The sequence below is a fragment of the Moschus berezovskii genome, chromosome 19, assembly GCF_049115385.1.
Source record: "Moschus berezovskii isolate FMDL1 chromosome 19, NW_MosBer_1.0, whole genome shotgun sequence".
Lineage (NCBI taxonomy): Eukaryota > Metazoa > Chordata > Mammalia > Artiodactyla > Moschidae > Moschus > Moschus berezovskii.
Genome location: NC_142478.1, coordinates 66,073,131 through 66,091,490, shown reverse-complemented (window position 1 = coordinate 66,091,490; position 18,360 = coordinate 66,073,131). Strand labels below are relative to the sequence as shown.

At 42.2% G+C, this 18,360-nt stretch overlaps 1 protein-coding gene across 1 annotated transcript; it reads left to right on the top strand.

Annotated features, from left to right (window-relative positions):
* Nucleotides 1-2,635: 2,635 nt before the first annotated feature.
* On the top strand, nucleotides 2,636-15,876 carry COQ5 (coenzyme Q5, methyltransferase). Its single transcript, XM_055405110.2, has 7 exons — nucleotides 2,636-2,882; nucleotides 5,826-5,975; nucleotides 8,671-8,892; nucleotides 13,020-13,126; nucleotides 14,595-14,683; nucleotides 15,265-15,376; nucleotides 15,461-15,876. The coding sequence occupies exons 1-7, from the start codon at nucleotides 2,636-2,638 to the stop codon at nucleotides 15,560-15,562; spliced, it is 1,029 nt and encodes a 342-aa protein (XP_055261085.2). The 3' UTR covers nucleotides 15,563-15,876.
* The last annotated feature ends 2,484 nt before the right edge of the window (nucleotides 15,877-18,360 follow it).

Sequence of the window (18,360 nt, the reverse complement as noted above, 5' to 3'; positions counted from 1 at the left end):
GCAATAATAATGATAATGATGACAATACTTTACGTTTAATATCACTTCCTTATACAATTACTTCATTTTATTGTTGTCACTTATTAATATAAATCATTGTTAATATTTCATTTCGTTGTTAATAATAATAGTTAATCAACTCTTTGGGACCCCATGGACTGTAGCCTACCAGGCTCCTCTGTCCATGGGATTTTCCAAGCAAGGGTACTGGAGTGGGTTGCCATTTTCTTCTCGAGGGGATCTTCCTAACCCAGAGATTGAACCCGGGTCTCCCTCATTGCAGGCAGACACTTTACCATCTGAGCCACCAGGGAAGCCCTAATACTTATCACTGAGTCCTTTTATTAGCAGACACTGCTCTGTGCAATTTATATGAAGTATCACATCTTTCCTCACAATAACTCAAACTTAAAGACGAAGAAATGGGATCACACAGCTAATAAGTGATGTTTTCAACTACCTGTAAGATAAGCAGTTCTCCCTTTTACAGATAAGGACATTGAGACTTAGGAAATTATATATGTATTTTAGAAACCATATGACACCCACACATACTTTGAAACATTATAAATTATTCCTTCCAACCATAGCAGTTTGAGATTCAAAGGATCACGGAAAAACTGTGAAAAAGATAAATAATTCTTATAACAGTAAATAAGGTTAACCTTAGCTAGTTAGAAACCTATTATATGCCAGGCACTGTGCTGAGAACAAAGAATTCCAAAATACATTAATGGGAGAATGTGATAAGGACTATAATAAAGTTAACACAAAATGCTGACCAGAGGAGAGGCCTGAAGGAAAGAAGTACAAAAAGTTAGGAGGAGTAAAGGAGGGCTTCCCCAGAGGTGATATTAGTTGAGCTGAGCATAGAAAGATGAGTGGAATTTCGGCAGTCATACATGAACAAATAAACAGACAAAATCCTAGACATCTCCTAATTAGGCCCTTTGGGGTTTCTTTTTAATCATCATATGTTATACAAAACATTAATAAGTATATAGAAGTCAATTTCTTAAACAACAGTTTTAGCTGGGATAAAAGAAATTAGATACTAATCTCACATTTTTTACATTTCTTAAATGCCCTCCACCAGTCCTTATCTTGTTTTTTCTTTTCCAGTTTTTCCCCCCATAAATCATACTGAAATGAGTGAATGGCTACCTAATGCATCAAATTAAGTCTAGAAAATACTAAAAGTCCATTTTTACCTAAAAGTCCATTTTTACATATGACTAGATTTGGAAGATACACTAAGATTCCTGGGTGATTTTTTATTTCCTTTAACAAAGGTGTGGGAACTCTGATGACATGGGTAAATCATTTCTTTCTTCTATCACTCTTAAAAGTGAGAAAAAGAGAGAAAGCCCCGTTCTGTCCTTCCAAAATAAAGCAGTAGGTGTCCATCTGTTAGGCTACATTATGCCAAGAAAAGATTTTCCACTTTCAAAGTAGTTTCTTAGGGGCTTTGGCACTTTCTCCTTGTGAAACATTTACAGGAAACATACATTTACATAGAGTAAAGCAGAAACACAAAGAAATCCAAATAAAACTCACCACCTCCATCCTCTTTTCCGCAAGGTGGTCTATGTTACCCTTTCCATAGAAAATAATGGGAAAGTCTGAGGTTAAAGTAAACCACTCATTCTGTGCCAGCTGGAGCTAGAAATGTAGCTTTGTGATAGTAGGAGGCAGGCTGAATGGTGCTTGATTGTGACTTACTAAATAGATAGATACCAGAAGGACTTCCCTGGTGGTCCAGTGGTTAAGAATAGTTTCCATTGCAGGTGGCACAGATTGGATCCCTGGTCCAGGAACTAAGATCCTGTGTGCTGCAGGGCGTAGCCAAAAAGTAAATAAAGAAAAGTAAGTTAAATACATACCAGAGCTTTCTTTCCCATTTATGAACTTCCTAGGTTCATAAGATGGAAAGACCAGAGAACTGTCTTTGCTATGGCTATCATTCAGAGTAATCTAGCATATGTTTCTCAAGATTATTCTGTACATCCCTCTCATACAAATCACCAGATAATTTCGTCAAAAAGATTTCTAGAATCCATTCCCAGTATCATTTACTGATTCAAAAGCTCCGTTTGCCCTCTTCCGCACCGGAAAAAGGGAGTTACTTGATGTCTCCGGAGTTAGTACTACCGATTAGAGATTCCCTGATGGCTCAGATGGTAAAGAATCCGCCTGTAATACAGGAGAGGCAAGAGACGCCGATTCGATCCGGACATGTAAGAGATGTTTGATCCCTGGACTGGGAAGATCCCCTGGAGAAGGGAATGGCTACCCGCTCCAGTATTCTCGCCTAGAAAATTCCATAGACAGAGGAGCCTGGCGGACTACCGTCCGTGGGATCGCAGAGTCGAACGCGACTGAGCGACACTAACATACACTACAGATTGGCAGGATTCAGAGACCTGGTATCTGAAGTGACTGGGGGCTCTCCCTAAGGTCCGTTGATTCCTTGCGAATTCTATATTTAATTTGAAGACAGAGAGAAAGGGATTTCGCGTGCTCAAAGACGAAACAGCCTCAGGATCCCAGAGATCCTGCAGAGCTACTTAACATCAGGTTTCAAGACGCGTTCAGCTAATAATGTCTCCGGTCGGCCGCCGTCAGCCGTCTAGTGATGCAATGCTACGTCCTGTCTGACAGCGGTCACCCGACTGTCAAGATGGCAGCCCCCAGGAGCTGGGCTCTATGGAGCTTCTGCGGCCGTGGGTGGTCGCGGGCAGTGTCGGGCTGCAGGCTCCCCGGGCTTCTTAGCTCCTCGCCCAGGGGCCCCTTGGGTGCACGGCTCTTGTCCCAAGAGAAGGAGGCAACCGAAACGCACTTCGGGTTTGAGACTGTGTCGGAAGAGGAGAAGGGGGGCAAAGGTGAAAGGGGTGGGAGGGTGAATGGGGAGGATCTCACCGTCTGCGGTCTAGTGTCTTCTGCCCAAACCAAGGGTTGATTGAACGTCCTATGAGCTCCGCTGAGGGGCTTCCCAGGTGGCGCTAGTGGTAAAGAATCCAGTTGATCGGGAAGATCCCCTGGAGGAGGGCAGGGCAACCCACTCCAGTATTATTGTCTGGAGAAGCCCCGTGGGCAGAGGAGCCTGGCAGGCGGACACGACTGCTTCAAGCCACTTAGCACGCACGCAGGCGCCTCTGATGCATTAACTTGTGCAGTCCTGACCTCCAAGGAGTACCCTTAGTCTGTCTCTGCCAAACTTAGAGCCTCCTCTTTTCAAATAATTATCACAGAACCCCATCAGTTGAGCATTTATGATGTGCCAGGCAGTGTGCAGACATTATTTACAATTCTCATTTCAACTTCCTGATGGTGAGTATTGTTATTCCATCTTACTCATGAGGAAACAGAGACTTAAAGGTTAAGCAAAACCTTGCCCTGTTTAATGTAGCAAGTGGTGGCACTGCTATTCCAACCTAGTTCCGTCTGACTACTGAGCCCATATTGTTAATCTCTTGCTAAAGGGATAAGCCGTCTTTTATAGAAAGAAAGAAGGAGACTATTATCTATTAATATGTGCCTCAGCTTCCAAATTTGCCAGGTAGGGAAGATAGTAATTTCCTTCATAGAGTTCTTGTGAAGGTTACATTACTTCATACACTAAAGAATTTTGAATAATGCCTGGCACTTCATAATTGCTCATTAAGTGTTAGATATTGTTCAGCACTTTCTTTGTTTTCACCATAAGACTTGGGAAAGGAAAAGACCTGTTTTAAAATTCCAGCTGTACCGTTTGTAATGACAAAGGTATTATGCTCACATTACAGATAGATAAGATGAGGTTCTGAGAGGTTCCTTAACTTGCCCTGTAGTCACCCAGGAAATAAGAAAAAGAGCCTACAATAGATTTTTTATCCTCTTATAGGCTAGTATATTGTATTACCTTTCACCTCAACCTTACTAAATACATAGCTCTACTATAACTCCTTGAATATCAGATTTAAACTAACACATTTCATTGTGAATCCCCAGAAAGTTAAGACTCATTCATAACTGTGTTCTCAGCATTTGATGCATGTTAGGAGCTTGATAACTGGTTGTGGGGTGAAATAAGTGGAGCCAGGTAAAATGATAGTAAACTCCATAAGTTCATCTTCCCATAGTTCCTGTGGCTGCAATTCCAAAATGCCTGGGGTGGCAGTATTGAGATCCCCATGGTCATGTTTCTCCTATGATTCCATTGACATTCTGTTCAAACTTCACCTCCAAGGTTATCCCTTTTCATTATTTTGTTGCACTTTCATTTTTGTAGTCCAGTTTCCTCTTTCAGTTGTCTAGGTTTGTAAAATGCCACAAAGATTCACAACTGAGATCAGAAGGTAACGCACTTATATGCTTTGCTGTCTGCATGTGAATAAGGGATGTATAGTGACCAACCCCCTACAAAGTGAGAGAAGTGACATAATTGGTTTCTGATCATGATGCATATCTCTTATTTATGCATGATTTGTGGACTGAAGGACTACTAGCAAGATTTGTACTTTATGCAATTACTCACAGTTAAAATACCATTGTATTTGAATGATGTTGCTAGAGGACTGGTGTTACTGAACCAGTCCTAAACCACAGTAACTGAAATTCTTGCATATTAGAACCACATAAAGCAAGAAGGGCTTATACTCAGTGGGTTGAGCCTCAGTGTCCCTCTAAATATCCCAGATGTTCAAAAGCAAAGAGCAAGCTTATAGGATCCCAGGGTTGAGAATAGATGTTCAAGATTGAGTGAAAAGAGGGCTCTATTGTCTGCTGATTCAGCAGAGGACAGTAATGTTTTGGGTCTTAGCAGCACATTTCATCTGAGCAACTAAACATATCTCCTCTTCTTTACCTGATTCAGTCCTTTTGGCAGGTAGATAGGAGGCTCGCACTAATATTGTTATCTCATGAACAGAAATGGAGATGCAAGGAAGTTAAATGTAGCCTGTGCTTTGAAGCATCTTAGATAGTAAATTCCTTAACTCTTCAGCCAGTCCATATTCCACATTCTTCCTTGGTCCTGTGGAGAGTCACGAGAACCCTCTACAATTCAACTTGGCCCTGACTCACATCCTACCATTCATCTGCCCACCAAGTTGAACCTGAGGATTTTCTCAGTGACACAGACAGAAATGAGCTGAGGTCTTCCCATCCATTTTTCATGTCTTTCTAATGGATTTTGTTGTCTTTAATTATGATACTGTTAGAAAAAAATTCCAATCCCCCCGCCCCTTCCTCTAAGACATGGAAACTGGGGAACTCCCTGGTGGTCCAGTGGTTAGAACTTGGCTTGGGTCTGATCCTTGGTTAAGGAACTAAGATCCCGCAAGCCATGCAGTGTGGCCAACAAAGAAAGCGATATACTACTAAGCATGTGCATGGCATTACTGCAAGGAAATGGTCCTATGTGAAGCTAAAATAACAGAAAAAAGGTTGGCTTATTTCTTACTTGAAGCAATTTAAGCCTTTTTAAATTCTTTATTTATTTGGATACACTGGGTCTTAGTTGCGGCAGGCAGGATCTTCCGTCTTCCTTGTGGTATGCAAACTCTTAGTTGTGGCATGTGGAATGTAGTTCCCCAATCAGGGATCAAACAAGGGTGCCCTGCATTGGGAGTGTGGAGTCCTAGCCACTAGACCGCCAGGGAAGTCCCTAGTTAAGCCTTTTTTTAAAAGCGGTAACATGCAGATTTGGGCATCAAGCATTATGACTTGGCTCCACCTTACAGATAGTTAATTAATGGGGGGAACGGGGAACTATCTTACATTTAGGACTTTTCCAAGTTAATATTATTAGTAGCCCAGTCATGTTGTATTTCTCTCATGTCAAGTCTATCAGGTGTTTGAAAGTGTGGCCAAGAAGTATGATGTGATGAATGATATGATGAGTCTTGGTATCCATCGTATTTGGAAGGATTTGCTGCTCTGGAAGATGCGCCCGTTTCCTGGGACCCAGCTGCTGGATGTTGCTGGAGGCACAGGTAATGTCCAGTTTGTTTTGGTAACACTGAGCTCCTTTTATAAAAACTAGTTTCTCTTGTTGTAATGAGCTGGCTCACCTTCCATTAGGCTGAACATGGTGATTGAAAATCAATACACTTCTCAGAAAGATTTGCTATTTTCTTTTTTCTTTTCTTTAGTTTTATTTATTTAGGCTGTTCTGGGTCTTCACTGAAACTCAGGCTTTTCTTTAATTGTAGCGAGCAGGGACTACTCTCTAGTTGTGGGCATGGACATCTCACTGTGGTGGCTTCTCTTGTTGCAGAGCACAGGCTCGAGGGTGCACAGACTTCAGTAGTTGCAGCATGTGGGCTCAGCAGTTGCAGCTCCCTGGCTCTACAGCATGGGCTCAATAGTTGTGGCTTAGTTGCTCCACAGCACGTGGGATCTTCCAGGATCAGGAAGTGAACTCTTGTCTGCTGCATTGGCAGGTGGATTCTTTACCACTAAGCCACCAGGGAAGCCCAACTGAATGCCAATCAAAAACACAGAATATCAACTTTGTGCCTGTCATTTTTCTAAAATTCAGAGGATTACAAAGTAAACTGACCAATTTTTTTCCTCCAGTGTCCTTTCCCCATCTAAACAGCTATCTTTGCTTTCTGTTTAACCTTTCACCCACTTGCCCTCTGTCTTTGCTGAGTAGGGGAGGGGCTTTTATCATATAAGTTTTCAAGGCAGCCTTTTCTGCCTAATCTACTGTCATATCAGATATCAAAAGCTCTTTTATTAGGAAAAAAAACCTTTTTATTTATTCATGGTCCTTTGTTTCTTGGTGCACACTAGGCATTTGGAGAGTGTCATATAGTGTAATAATCTATACTGATAGAATAATGTATAATAATAAGGTGCAATAGAATAATGTCCATGTTTATGTTTGGCTTTGTTCGTGTGATCCTCTGCCCAAAAGGAAGCACAGAGGGCAGTGAGGTAGTGGACATTAGCAGAATCTATCAAAATCTAAAATGCTTTTTAGTCTAGGATCCCACAAATCCAATTCTAGACTTTTAATCTGGAAAAAAAAAAAAAACTTGCACAGAGATATAGCCACAGAAAAGTTTCAGTCAGAGTTGCCACCATCTCCAGTGCCCCCCAGCCAGTAACATTACCACATGCCAACAACTGCCCATTTAGAAAATGCAATTAGAAAGTAAGCCCATATATTTAAAAAGACACTTAAAACATACAGTGACAAATATGCTCACACTGCATAATTTTTAGTAATAGTGAAAAATTGGAAGTAACCTATTTCTACCTCAGTGAAGAAATGACTTTAAGATACATCAATACTATAAAATATTAATATTAGGTAGCTATTTAAAAGAATGAGAAAAGCCTATAAATACTGATGGAACAGTATCAAGGACATATTAAGTGGGAAGAAAAAGAAAAGTTATATACAATGGATATAATATAACCCTCATTTGTGTTTTTAAGTTGTTTCATGTGAGTACATATAATTATATTTAAATTTATAGGAAAGTGACTGGAGAATACCTAATTGGATGAAGAAAATGGAAAAACTAAGGCTGTATTTCTTATAAACAGTGAAAGAAGAAAACAAAGACAAGGAAACAGCGTTTTAAAAAGCGAATTATGATCCTGAAAGCACTGGCTTTGCCTAAACAGTATTGACGATGTGGTCACAATAATGTAAACACTTGATTTTCTGCTTTTAAACTCAAACCATCAACAAAGCACAGAAAACTTAGAGCTATAGAACAAATACAGTGTTATCAGGCTTGACAGAACATATATACACACAAACACATATATATATACACGCATATATATATATAATGGAAGGTTGAAAAGAGTCAAAAGATACTATCTGTAGTTGATGGAATAATAAAACAAGGTGGGAGGAATAAACTTGGAATGGGATTAACAGATATATACTGCTACATATAAAATAAGCATAAGGAACTATAGTCAATATCTTGTAATAAGCCATAATGGAAAAGAGTCTGAAAATGAAAATATATGTGTAACTGAGTCGCCTTGCTATATACCTGAAACACTGTAAATCAACTGTACTCCTAATTAAAAAATAAAAATTAAAAAAAAGAAAATATAGATTAGTTTATTACTCTAGGTTACACAGGTATCTGTGGGGAACTATTAAAAGTGAGATAAATATATTGGGAGGACAGAGGCAAGCAGAGATGGGGGCAGGGTAGCTTTATAAATTTTGTAAGTAAAGAAATAGCTGTAACCAACAGAAGAAACCGCTAAAGGGATTGGGAAAGATGGTCTGTGGGGAACTGAACTGGTTATGGGAAGTGGTGGGACGGTGAGTTGTTGTTGCTCATGAGTGTATCTTCATGTTACCGTCACAAAAATTATTAGAAAAAGACTAGGAAGCAGTACACTCAGCTCTTCACACTTGTTATGTCTGGAGAGTGTGGAGATGGCAACTTTCATGTTTTATTCTATATATTTAAGTATTGAGCCTTTTAGAGTAAGAATGTTTCCATACATCACATGTGCAGTTTTTAAAGGTTTTTTATTTAAAGAATCTTAGCAGTTAAAAAATTGCTGTTAAAAAAAAAAATGAACTATTGAAATGAGTTTTCATGCACTCCTCAATCCCTGTACCTTTGCTGTTCCTTTTGGGTTTAAGAAATGTTGCAGTTGTGTTTGTGTTTGATCTTTCCTCCTGTTGACTTCCCACAGGTGACATTGCATTCCGGTTCCTTAATTATGTTCAGGCGCAGCATCAGAGAAAGCAGAAGAGGCAGTTAAGGGCCCAACAAAATTTATCCTGGGAAGAAATTGCCAGAAAGTACCAGAATGAAGAAGATTCCTTGGGCGGTTCTCATGTCATGGTCTGTGACATCAACAAGGAGATGCTAAAGATTGGAAAACAGAAAGCCCATGCTCAAGGATACAAAGCTGGTAAGTCCTGCAGAAAGTGGACCTGGAGGAGATGTTTATGAGATGGAATGTGTACAATGCTGAAGTGCTTTCTTTTCCAGATTTCAAAAACTTATAGATACATAGGAGTGGAAGATAATTCGTGTGGCTGAGCCCATTACATACATTATTTCAGCAACCAGTTATCAGCCTCAAGTGACAGGGGAGACAACCCAGACCCAAAGAGGTTAAGTATCTTGTTCAAGTCATGCAGTTTGAATAGCAGATCCTAAGTGGGGACTGACTCTTTGGGTCTCAGCTCTTGGACCCTGAGACAGAAGTTTGGCTTTCAATTCCCAGCAGCTTTCTGATGACCCCAACATCCTATTCTTGAGCCATTTCATCCCACTCCCAAAACTAAGCTCTGCCTCAGCTTTCCAACCTGGCAGCACCCAGCCAGTGACCGAGGACCATGGGGCTCCTGGGCCTGAACATATGCCACGTGGGTCTCTCTTCACAGGCAGTCTTTGTTCCAGAGCCCCCTGTTGGGTTGCCTGTGGCTTTCTCATATCTGCATCAAGGTCTCATGGCTCTTCCCACACATCCTTGCTTCCTCTTATTTTTATTTTTTTTCCAGGTGTCTCCCCTCACCCCTCAACCAACCCCCCCCAGAAAAGAAAACTTTGCCCTCCTACCTCTATTTCAGCATGGGTTTCTCAGAGGGTGCAGCTGATGCAGTTGAAGAATCACCCATAAATGGTACTCTTCAAACTTCCCTCGCACGGTCTGCTCTTCAGCCAAGGGGAAAGTGACTCCAGGCAGCTGCTTCAGCTCCCAAATGGACAGTTTCTTTTCTAGCTTAAAGATACACGTTTTACATTTGGCTTTCTCTTTTAATATTTTGAAATACTTTTGCCCCCAGTAATTGCCCCAGTAGCCGTACTGATCTGGTAGCTGCAGCATGTTTACCCAGCTTTTCAGAGCCACTGTGCTGCCCTCTGCCACACTGGCTGAGCACTGCAGGCAGCCCTGGTGAGAGGCAGTGGTACCCAACAAAGAACCCAAGTCCCTCAGGTCAAGATCAGCACTTCTCTCCTCCCCTACCACCTCCCCACCACGAGTGTCTATAGTTATTTTAGCTCAATTCTTCCTCCTCCTGCTTCCACCCCCAGAACGAGCTGCCTAGACGAATTGCAGCCCACTTGGCCCCCCAGATGAAGGGCTCTTTTGTTAACCATCAACACTGATCAGAAGGCCGACAGTCACTACTGTTTCTAAACAAAGGCACTGTGTTCTTACTCCTACTGAAAAACGTGTTTCCCTTCTCTCTCGTGCTCAGCCACGAAGAGTGGAGAATAAAGATGGGAATGATGGGTAATGTTCCACTTCTGGAATCATCTCTACCATAGCATAGCTTGCCCTTCAGGCTCTCCTAACAGCCAAGACAGATCCAGATTCCTGTGTAGGAATCATTAGGTGCTGCAGAGTTTGGTTTTATTTTTCCTCCTTGCTTTGAAAGTGAAATGAAAGTCGCTCAGTCATGTCCAACTCTTTGCAACCCCATGGAGTCCTTGGAATTCTCCAGGCCAGAATACTGGAGTGGGTAGCCTTTCCCTTCTCCAGGGGATCTTCCCGACCCAAGAATTGAACCAGGGTCTCCTACATTGCAGGCAGATTCTTTACCAGCTGAGTTACCAGGTACCAGTCTCCAATAATAATGCCTTTGCAACACATATCATGCCAAAATAAAGTTGAAACTAAGTGGAAGGATCCTAGAAATGATTTAATAATTATAAAAGTTGATGTATAAAGGCATTTTTGTGTGTAGCACTATTATGTGTTTCATTTACATGTAGCACTTCCTCCCAAAGTAGAAGCTTGGAGGGCAGAAACCTTAAAAAGATTTGATGGGTTGGAAAAGTGATATATTTGGGAATATTTGGGATGTTAGAAACCAAACATTTGAAAAATTACATTATGAAGAAGTAAATATTAACCATAGTTCCAGCATCCAGAGATGACCCTCAGTATTTTAGTATATTTCCTCCCTAGCTTTTTCCTAATTATTTCCTTTTTATAATATTGACAACATCTTGGAGATACAATTTAGTATTCTGCTTTGTTTAATTCAGCATTGTATCATGAGATTTTTTCCATGTTATTAAAAATTTCTGGGGACTTCCCTGGTAGTCCAAGGTTAAGACATTGCCTTCCAATGCAGGAGGTAGGAGTTCGATCCTTGGTCAGGGAGCTAAGATTCTCTCATGCCCCTCACAGTCAAAAACACCAAAGCATAAAACAGAAGCAATATTGTAACCAAATTCAATAAAGACTTTAAAAATGGTCCATATCAAAAAAGAAAAAAGATCTTAAAAAGAAAAATTCCTGGGAATTCCAGTGGTCCAGTGGTTAGGACTCAGCATTGTCACTGCAGAGGGCCTGTAGACGATAATGTATGTAAAGTGATTACATAGACCTTGTCATCGTAGGCTTAGTATGCAGTAGCTTTGATGATAATGTCGTTAATGTCTTTCTCTGAAAAATCAAATGGCTATGTTAAAGGGTATGCTCTTTGCTGAGACTCTTGTTAAATACTGTTAGCGTGCTTCCCAGGAAGATTATTTCCATTTACCTTCCTCTATGAAGCCTCCCTATTGAATCATACTTTGTGTCTGATTCACTGCATGTCAAATAATACTGAAGCTGAATCAGGATTCTCAGAGGATATAGCCACCCTGATAAGCAGTTCCCTTGGGTGTTTTCTGAATTCATGACCAGACTTGGGGTCAAGACACACTGCTTCTCTGTGAGTCCAGTAGAACCAATATAACTATGCCCAATTATGTACTTAGAATAAATTCTAATGACTATCTGAAGTAGGTACTATTATTGACTTCATTTTACACACGAGGAAACTGAGGCAACGTAGTTTATCCAAGATTATATAGCTCAGGGCTTCCCTGGTGGCTCAGCGGTAAAGAATCTGCCTACCAGTGCAGAAGACATGGGTTTGATCCTTGGTACAGATCCTTGACATGAAGCACCTAAGCCCATGTACCACAGCCACTGAGCCTGTGCTCTAAAGCCCAGGAGCTGCAGCTACTGAAACCATGTACTGCAACCGCTGAAGCCCGGGAGCCTAGAGTTTGCGCTCCGCAACAAGAGAAGCCACCACAATAAGAAGCCCACGCACCGCAACTAGGGAGCAGCCCCTGCTCTCTGAAACTAGAGAAAAGCCCACAGAGCAACAGAGACCCAGCTCGGCCAAAAATAAAAAATAACTCTATTCAAAAACTTGTATTATTAAAAAAAAAAGGTTATATAGCTAATAATTGGGGAAGCTGGCATTAGAACCCAGGCAACACCAGGACCTGGGCTCTTAACCACAGTGCTTTGCACCTAGTTGGATAAAAATTGCTCAAGAGTAAGGCATAACTCGGAGAAGGCAATGGCACCCCACTCCAGTTCTCTTGCCTGGAAAATCCCATGGACGGAGGAGCCTGGTAGGCTGCAGTCCATGTGGTCGCTAAGAGTCGGACATGACTGAGCAACTTCCCTTTCACTTTTCACTTGCATGCGTTGGAGAAGGAAATGGCAACCCACTCCAGTGTTCTTGCCTGGAGAATCTCAGGGACGGGGGAGCCTGGTGGGCTGCCGTCTATGGGGTCACACAGAGTCGGACACGACTGAAGTGACTTAGCAGCAGCAAGGCATAACCAGTAACCAGTGTCTACTCTGAGAACCTTGGGGAAAACTTGCTTCTAAACTTCAAGGACACCAGAAACTTCAAGTTCTCAGGACTGAAGGACACCCTGAAGACGGTGGTCAGGAATCCACTGGAGAAGGCAGGTGTTTTCTGACACCGCTTCAGATACCACACGTGTGATGTTCCCCCAGCACCATGCAGTTCTCCAGTTCTCCAGTGCCAGCCAGCTGTCCAACAGTTCAATTGAGTTAGCATCAGATTCCATAGGTTTAAGGGCTTATTGCCACAAGACTGCCCCCACTTCACAAGACAGCCACAAACAGGGTGTTCAGGGTACCCACACTTCTGTCCAGCTGACTACAAATTCAGGGGTTCCCACAACCCCCTTCCCAGGTTTGACAGTTCCCTGGGTGCAGAGGAGACAGCAGCCCAGGCTGAGGCCAGAACTACTTTTCTCTTTCAGGACTTGCCTGGATATTGGGAGATGCGGAAGAACTGCCCTTCGACGATGACAAGTTTGATGTTTACACCATTGCCTTTGGGATCCGGAACGTCACACACATTGATCGGGTAACCAATGGCCGCTTCTGCTGGCGTGACCCAGGATATTAGCTCTGTGGGGTGGCTCCACAGTGAATGAGGAAAGGGAGAGATTCTTCTCCAGGCCCAGCTCCTATTTTAGTATATGTGCTGCCGAAGCAAGCACCAGGCCCAGCTCCTGAGTTGAATGTTTCAGGCTGAGAGGTCTTAATCCTTTAAATTGCCAATTTTCCTGCTCACAAAATTGAAAAAACCAAAACCATAGAGCTGATCCCCATAAAAGCCTTTTTTGCTTGAGTCGGTATTCACATCTTCGAGCCTGTCAGTCTTGCTCTCTCATGTCATCTGCCTCCTCTCTTTCCATGAAGCCTCCTGACTCAGAGTTTGCAGATCAGTGCAATTCCCAAGGCTGACACAGGAAAAGCCACTCAGCCCCTATTTTGGCAGAAGGTGCCTAGATTCACAGATCCTCTGTTGGAAGAAGGGAATGTTCAGCCCTTAATTTGATGCAGCTCTTCTTTTATTTCTACTTGAACATTCTGTCCAAACATTGGAAGATGACAGGCGAGGCCCCCAGTTTCATTTCTGTAACATGGACTCCAGTTGCCTGGTTGCCTCCTTTGGGTGGAATGTCGTTTATGGTGTATTTTAATTTCATTTTTTTCCTGTGTCTATAGCCAGTTTATTATTCTTTTTAAATTAAAAAAACATTTAATAAATTCAAAGCTCAAGCAGCACAAGGGATATATCACTGAAAAATCTTCATCCTTGTGTGCTAAGGATGTACCTCCTCCCTCTGTGGTCACCAATTTCTGAGTGGCGTATCTTTGCAAAGATGTCTCAGGCATATTAAGTATATTCATTTCCTTTCTTTTTTTTAATAAAAATATTAGCATATGAAACATTTTGTCCATTGCTTTTTTTCCACTTAAAAATATACCTGCAAAAAAAAATATATATATATATATCTGCAGACTTTTCCATGTCAGCCCCTAAAGAACTCTGGCTCTTCGTTTTTTAAATAGCTGCATAGATTCCATTTATATATATATTCCCTAATATAACCAGTCTCTGGTTGATGATTTAAGATGCTTCTGCTCTTACGTTGTTCAAATCATGCTGTAATGAATAACCCCACATCATTTCCACAGTAAAAGCATTTCTGTAAGATAGACTCTTTGAAGGAAAATTGCTGGATCAAAGAGGGATATCCATCGTGATTTTGAGAAGTAATTCAAAAATTGCCCTCCCCCTATCTGAGTCAGTTTAGATTACTCCAGGTAACCTTCTCTAGTCATGGGCAGCAGAATGGCTAAAAGATTTAGGAGACTGTAGGTTTGTTCTGCTGTTACAGCTTCCCAACTGAGATTGAACACAGGATCTGTGGAAAACACTCTTTATAACGCCCACAGAAGCTAGTGCCACCTCAGCCTCCCAGAGATGAGTGAGAGTAGCTGAGGAGTGTGTCCTTGCTTGTCCTTGTTCTTGTCTTGCTCAGGCACTACAGGAAGCCCATCGGGTCCTGAAACCAGGAGGAAGGTTTCTCTGTCTGGAGTTCAGCCAAGTAAACAATCCCCTTGTATCCAGGTTGGTATTGTTAACAGGGCTTGATTTTCACCATCCAGCCAAGGGTTTCCCATCCCCAAACGGATAGAAAATAGCCAGTAGCTTTAAGCACGAACGTCAGAGTCCCTGAGTCCCTGAGGGACAGTGCCACCTCTGTGGTCAGCCAGTTCTGAATGACAACACCTAGACCAGAAGAGTCTCAAACCAATAACCAGAGACTCAAGTGGGCCTGCATATGTATTTTGTTTGGCTCATGGTTATTTTAGAAAATTGACTTAGATGTCTGTATTTGAAAATTGAGAAATTTTACTAAAAATTTGGATTTCCAGCTTCACTTGAGATATCAGAAATATGGCAACCCTGGTTAAGCCCATATTCCCACATGGCAATAATCAGAGCTGGGTAGTAACTGCCCCTTCCCCACTTTTCTGGACCTTCCTAATTGTGCCTCTCACCACACCCTCAACTGGGTCACTTACTTCAGGTGACCCCTGAAGGTATTTTTGACCCTGTGGGCATTTTTGAGTTTATAATCCCAGGCTTAGACCTTCTTGCTTATTAACGGTCATGTTCTAATCTTAATCTTTTGCCTTTTTGTTTAGGCTGTATGATGTATATAGCTTCCAGGTCATTCCTGTCCTGGGAGAAGTCATTGCAGGAGATTGGAAGTCCTACCAATACCTTGTAGAGAGTATCCGACAGTTCCCATCTCAGGTACAAAAGAATCTATAGCTTACAACCCAAGGCCCCACAGTTGAAATCCAGGCAATTTCTACTGTGTCTTTCTTTGTGTTCTAGGAGGAATTCAAGGAGATGATAGAAGATGCAGGTTTTCAGAAGGTGACTTATGAAAATCTCACATCAGGCATTGTAGCCATTCACTCTGGTTTCAAACTGTAACTCCTTTAAGATTCTGAAGTGTGAACCAGTCACATCCTGTCAGAAGTCTGGAGCTGGAGGATAATCCAGTTAGTGTGACCAGCAGCAGAACATCTCTGCTTAAGGCTGTGTGCCTTGGACCCAGGTTCTGATGTGACCAATCTCAAAGTGAAAGAACCAAGTTCCTGTCACTTGACTGCAGCTTTCCTTAGGGGCTGCTTCAGGCCTTCTCCCAGAGTTATTTGTCTGTATTTTTGCTTAAGTCCTATTTTTTTCGTGGCTGTGCAGTATGTGGTTAAGGTAAAACCAGCAGTAAAACTCAATTTTGAAGTGTATTTGTAGTTTCTCTGCCAGTGCTGCCTTCCAGAGGGATAATGAATCATTTGAATCCAATGACGATTTGAACCAGAAAACTTGCTAGCTATACCCAAGTTCACCTTTCAGCCTAGGACTAAGTCTGGGGCCAAAAGCCAGGGGCTTCTGGATCACAACTAGGACTAAGGACCACAACTAAAACTGTGCAGCTGAAACACTGAATGAGTTTACAGTTCTCATGGATTTTGTCAGTTTCTTCTTGAGGGAGGTGAAAGTACGCTTCCTTCATAACTCATTCAGTACTCTTCGACCAAAAGCCACTATTGTGTCCTCAGGGCCTGTCATGGAGAAAACTTGACAAATCCTTGTTGAAAGAATAAATGTACCAGCAGACTTCTGCTTTCACATCTAAATGTCAGAATACATTTGAAGCAAGGATCTTATAGCCAAAAAAAAAGTTTGGTAACTAGCTGGCCAGGCCCCCTCCAGTACTCAGCAGAGCTGGGCAGAGCTCTTGTCTCCTTACTACAGTCCACTATTTGATGTTAAAATCAAACCATAAACATTTTCAGTGTGGATGAAATTTAAGTGTTTTCTTTTTTGCAGGGGGGTAACAGCAGCAGGGGAGAAGGCAATGGCAAGCCACTCCAGTACTATTGCCTAGAAAATCCCATGGATGGAGGAGCCTGGTAGGCTGCAGTCTGTGGGGTCGCTAAGGGTCGGACATGACAGAGCGACTTCACTTTCACTTTTCACTTTCACACATTGGAGAAGGAAATGGCAACCCACTCCAGTGTTCTTGCCTGGAGAATCCCAGGGAAGGGGGAGCCCGGTGGGCTTCCGTCTATGGGGTCACACAGAGTCGGACACTACTGAAGTGACTTAGCAGCAGCAGCAGCAGGGGTGGGAGAAGGGCTGGTAAGAAATTACAGAAATCAACCTGGGAGTTGCTGGCAGTTTAATTGCAGAGACCTTGCTGTTGTTGTTGTTGAATCACTAAAGTTATGTCCAACTCTGCGACCCCGTGGGCTGTAGCCCACCAGGCTCCTTTGTCCGTGGGATTTCCCAGGCAAGAATACTGAGGTGGGTTGCCATTTCCTTCTCTAAGGATTCTTCCTGATGCAGGGATCGAACCCACATCTCCTGCATTGGCAGGCTGATTCTTTACTGCTGAGCCACCAGGGAGGTCCTGCAGAGACCTCAGTTCAAGGCTATTTGAAATGTCTTCAGATATGCTACCTCTTGCCCCAACACAGAAGGGGTCATTTATGTACGCTCACTCACAAGATCTTGCCCTGTCATTGAAAAGCTTGTATACAGCTAACTATATACAAATGTCTCAAAGAACAGCACTTAAGAACTTTTGATACAATGCTAAATCTTAGAAAAACTTTCAGCTTAGATTTTGTCTTCAGCCAGTTGGAGCCTTTGAAATTAACAAGGACCAGGCGCTTAAAAATCTTCATAGGCGATCAACCCAGTCCTATCTAAGTGGCAGTGATTCTCTTATCTGAATCAAGAAATAAAAGTTAAAAGCTGTCACTTACTGGTGATATGGGCCAGGTCAAATTAGAACTCCCACTGTCCAGCTGTTTATGGCCTGAAAGCAGCTTTAGGCTCTTTGCTGCACTACTAAGAAAAGCTAAAATCACAAGATTGATGCAGCTTTGGAGGCTGAATACCTGTCAGGTTTCAAATACAACCAGATCACAAAAGTGGGAAAGGAGCTAGAAGAAAGATGGAACCTTTTCAGTCTGTTCACGTAAACCCAAAGCTGCTGCTGCTAAGTCACTTCAGTCGTGTCCGACTCTGTGTGACCCCATAGACGGAAGCCCACCAGGCTCCCCCGTCCCTGGGATTCTCCAGGCAAGAACACTGGAGTGGGTTGCCATTACCCAAAGCTAAATCACCCCAATTGCAGCCCCCTGTTCCACAGTACCTCCTTATCCTTTTCCTGCAGAAAGCAGGAAAAACTCTTCTTCCATTTTAATTACCCTAAAACAATTTTTTGCTTTCTACCCTGAAACTTTCCCAGTCCTAACATTGTTCAGCTTCATCAGAAGTTCTAAAACCCCAAGTTCTCATTAAGAAAAAGTCTCCCAAAGATGTTACAAACTTAATACCATAAGATGAAATCATTGATCAATTCAGATCTATCACTTCCTCTGTGTAGCTGTAGCCTGGCTGCAAGGTCCAAAACAAAGGAGCTTTACTTCATATAAACACTGAAAACAAAGGGAAACAAAGCTAGGACCTTCCTTGCAGCTTCCCAAGATGGTGTGGGTTGTTTTAGCCGCTGGATCATTTATCTAAAAAAGCTGTCTGCTACACTTGCTTTTATTCAGACATCTGTCTCCCTAAAACTGATAGCAGGAAAACTTTACTTATCCACAACTTTAATTGGGCCTTTTAATGAAAGCTTCAACTCACATGTGAACACAGCTAGTTAAAACCACAGCACAGCATGTTTCTAAGTTTAAATTCCTGCAGGCTTTATTAGAATC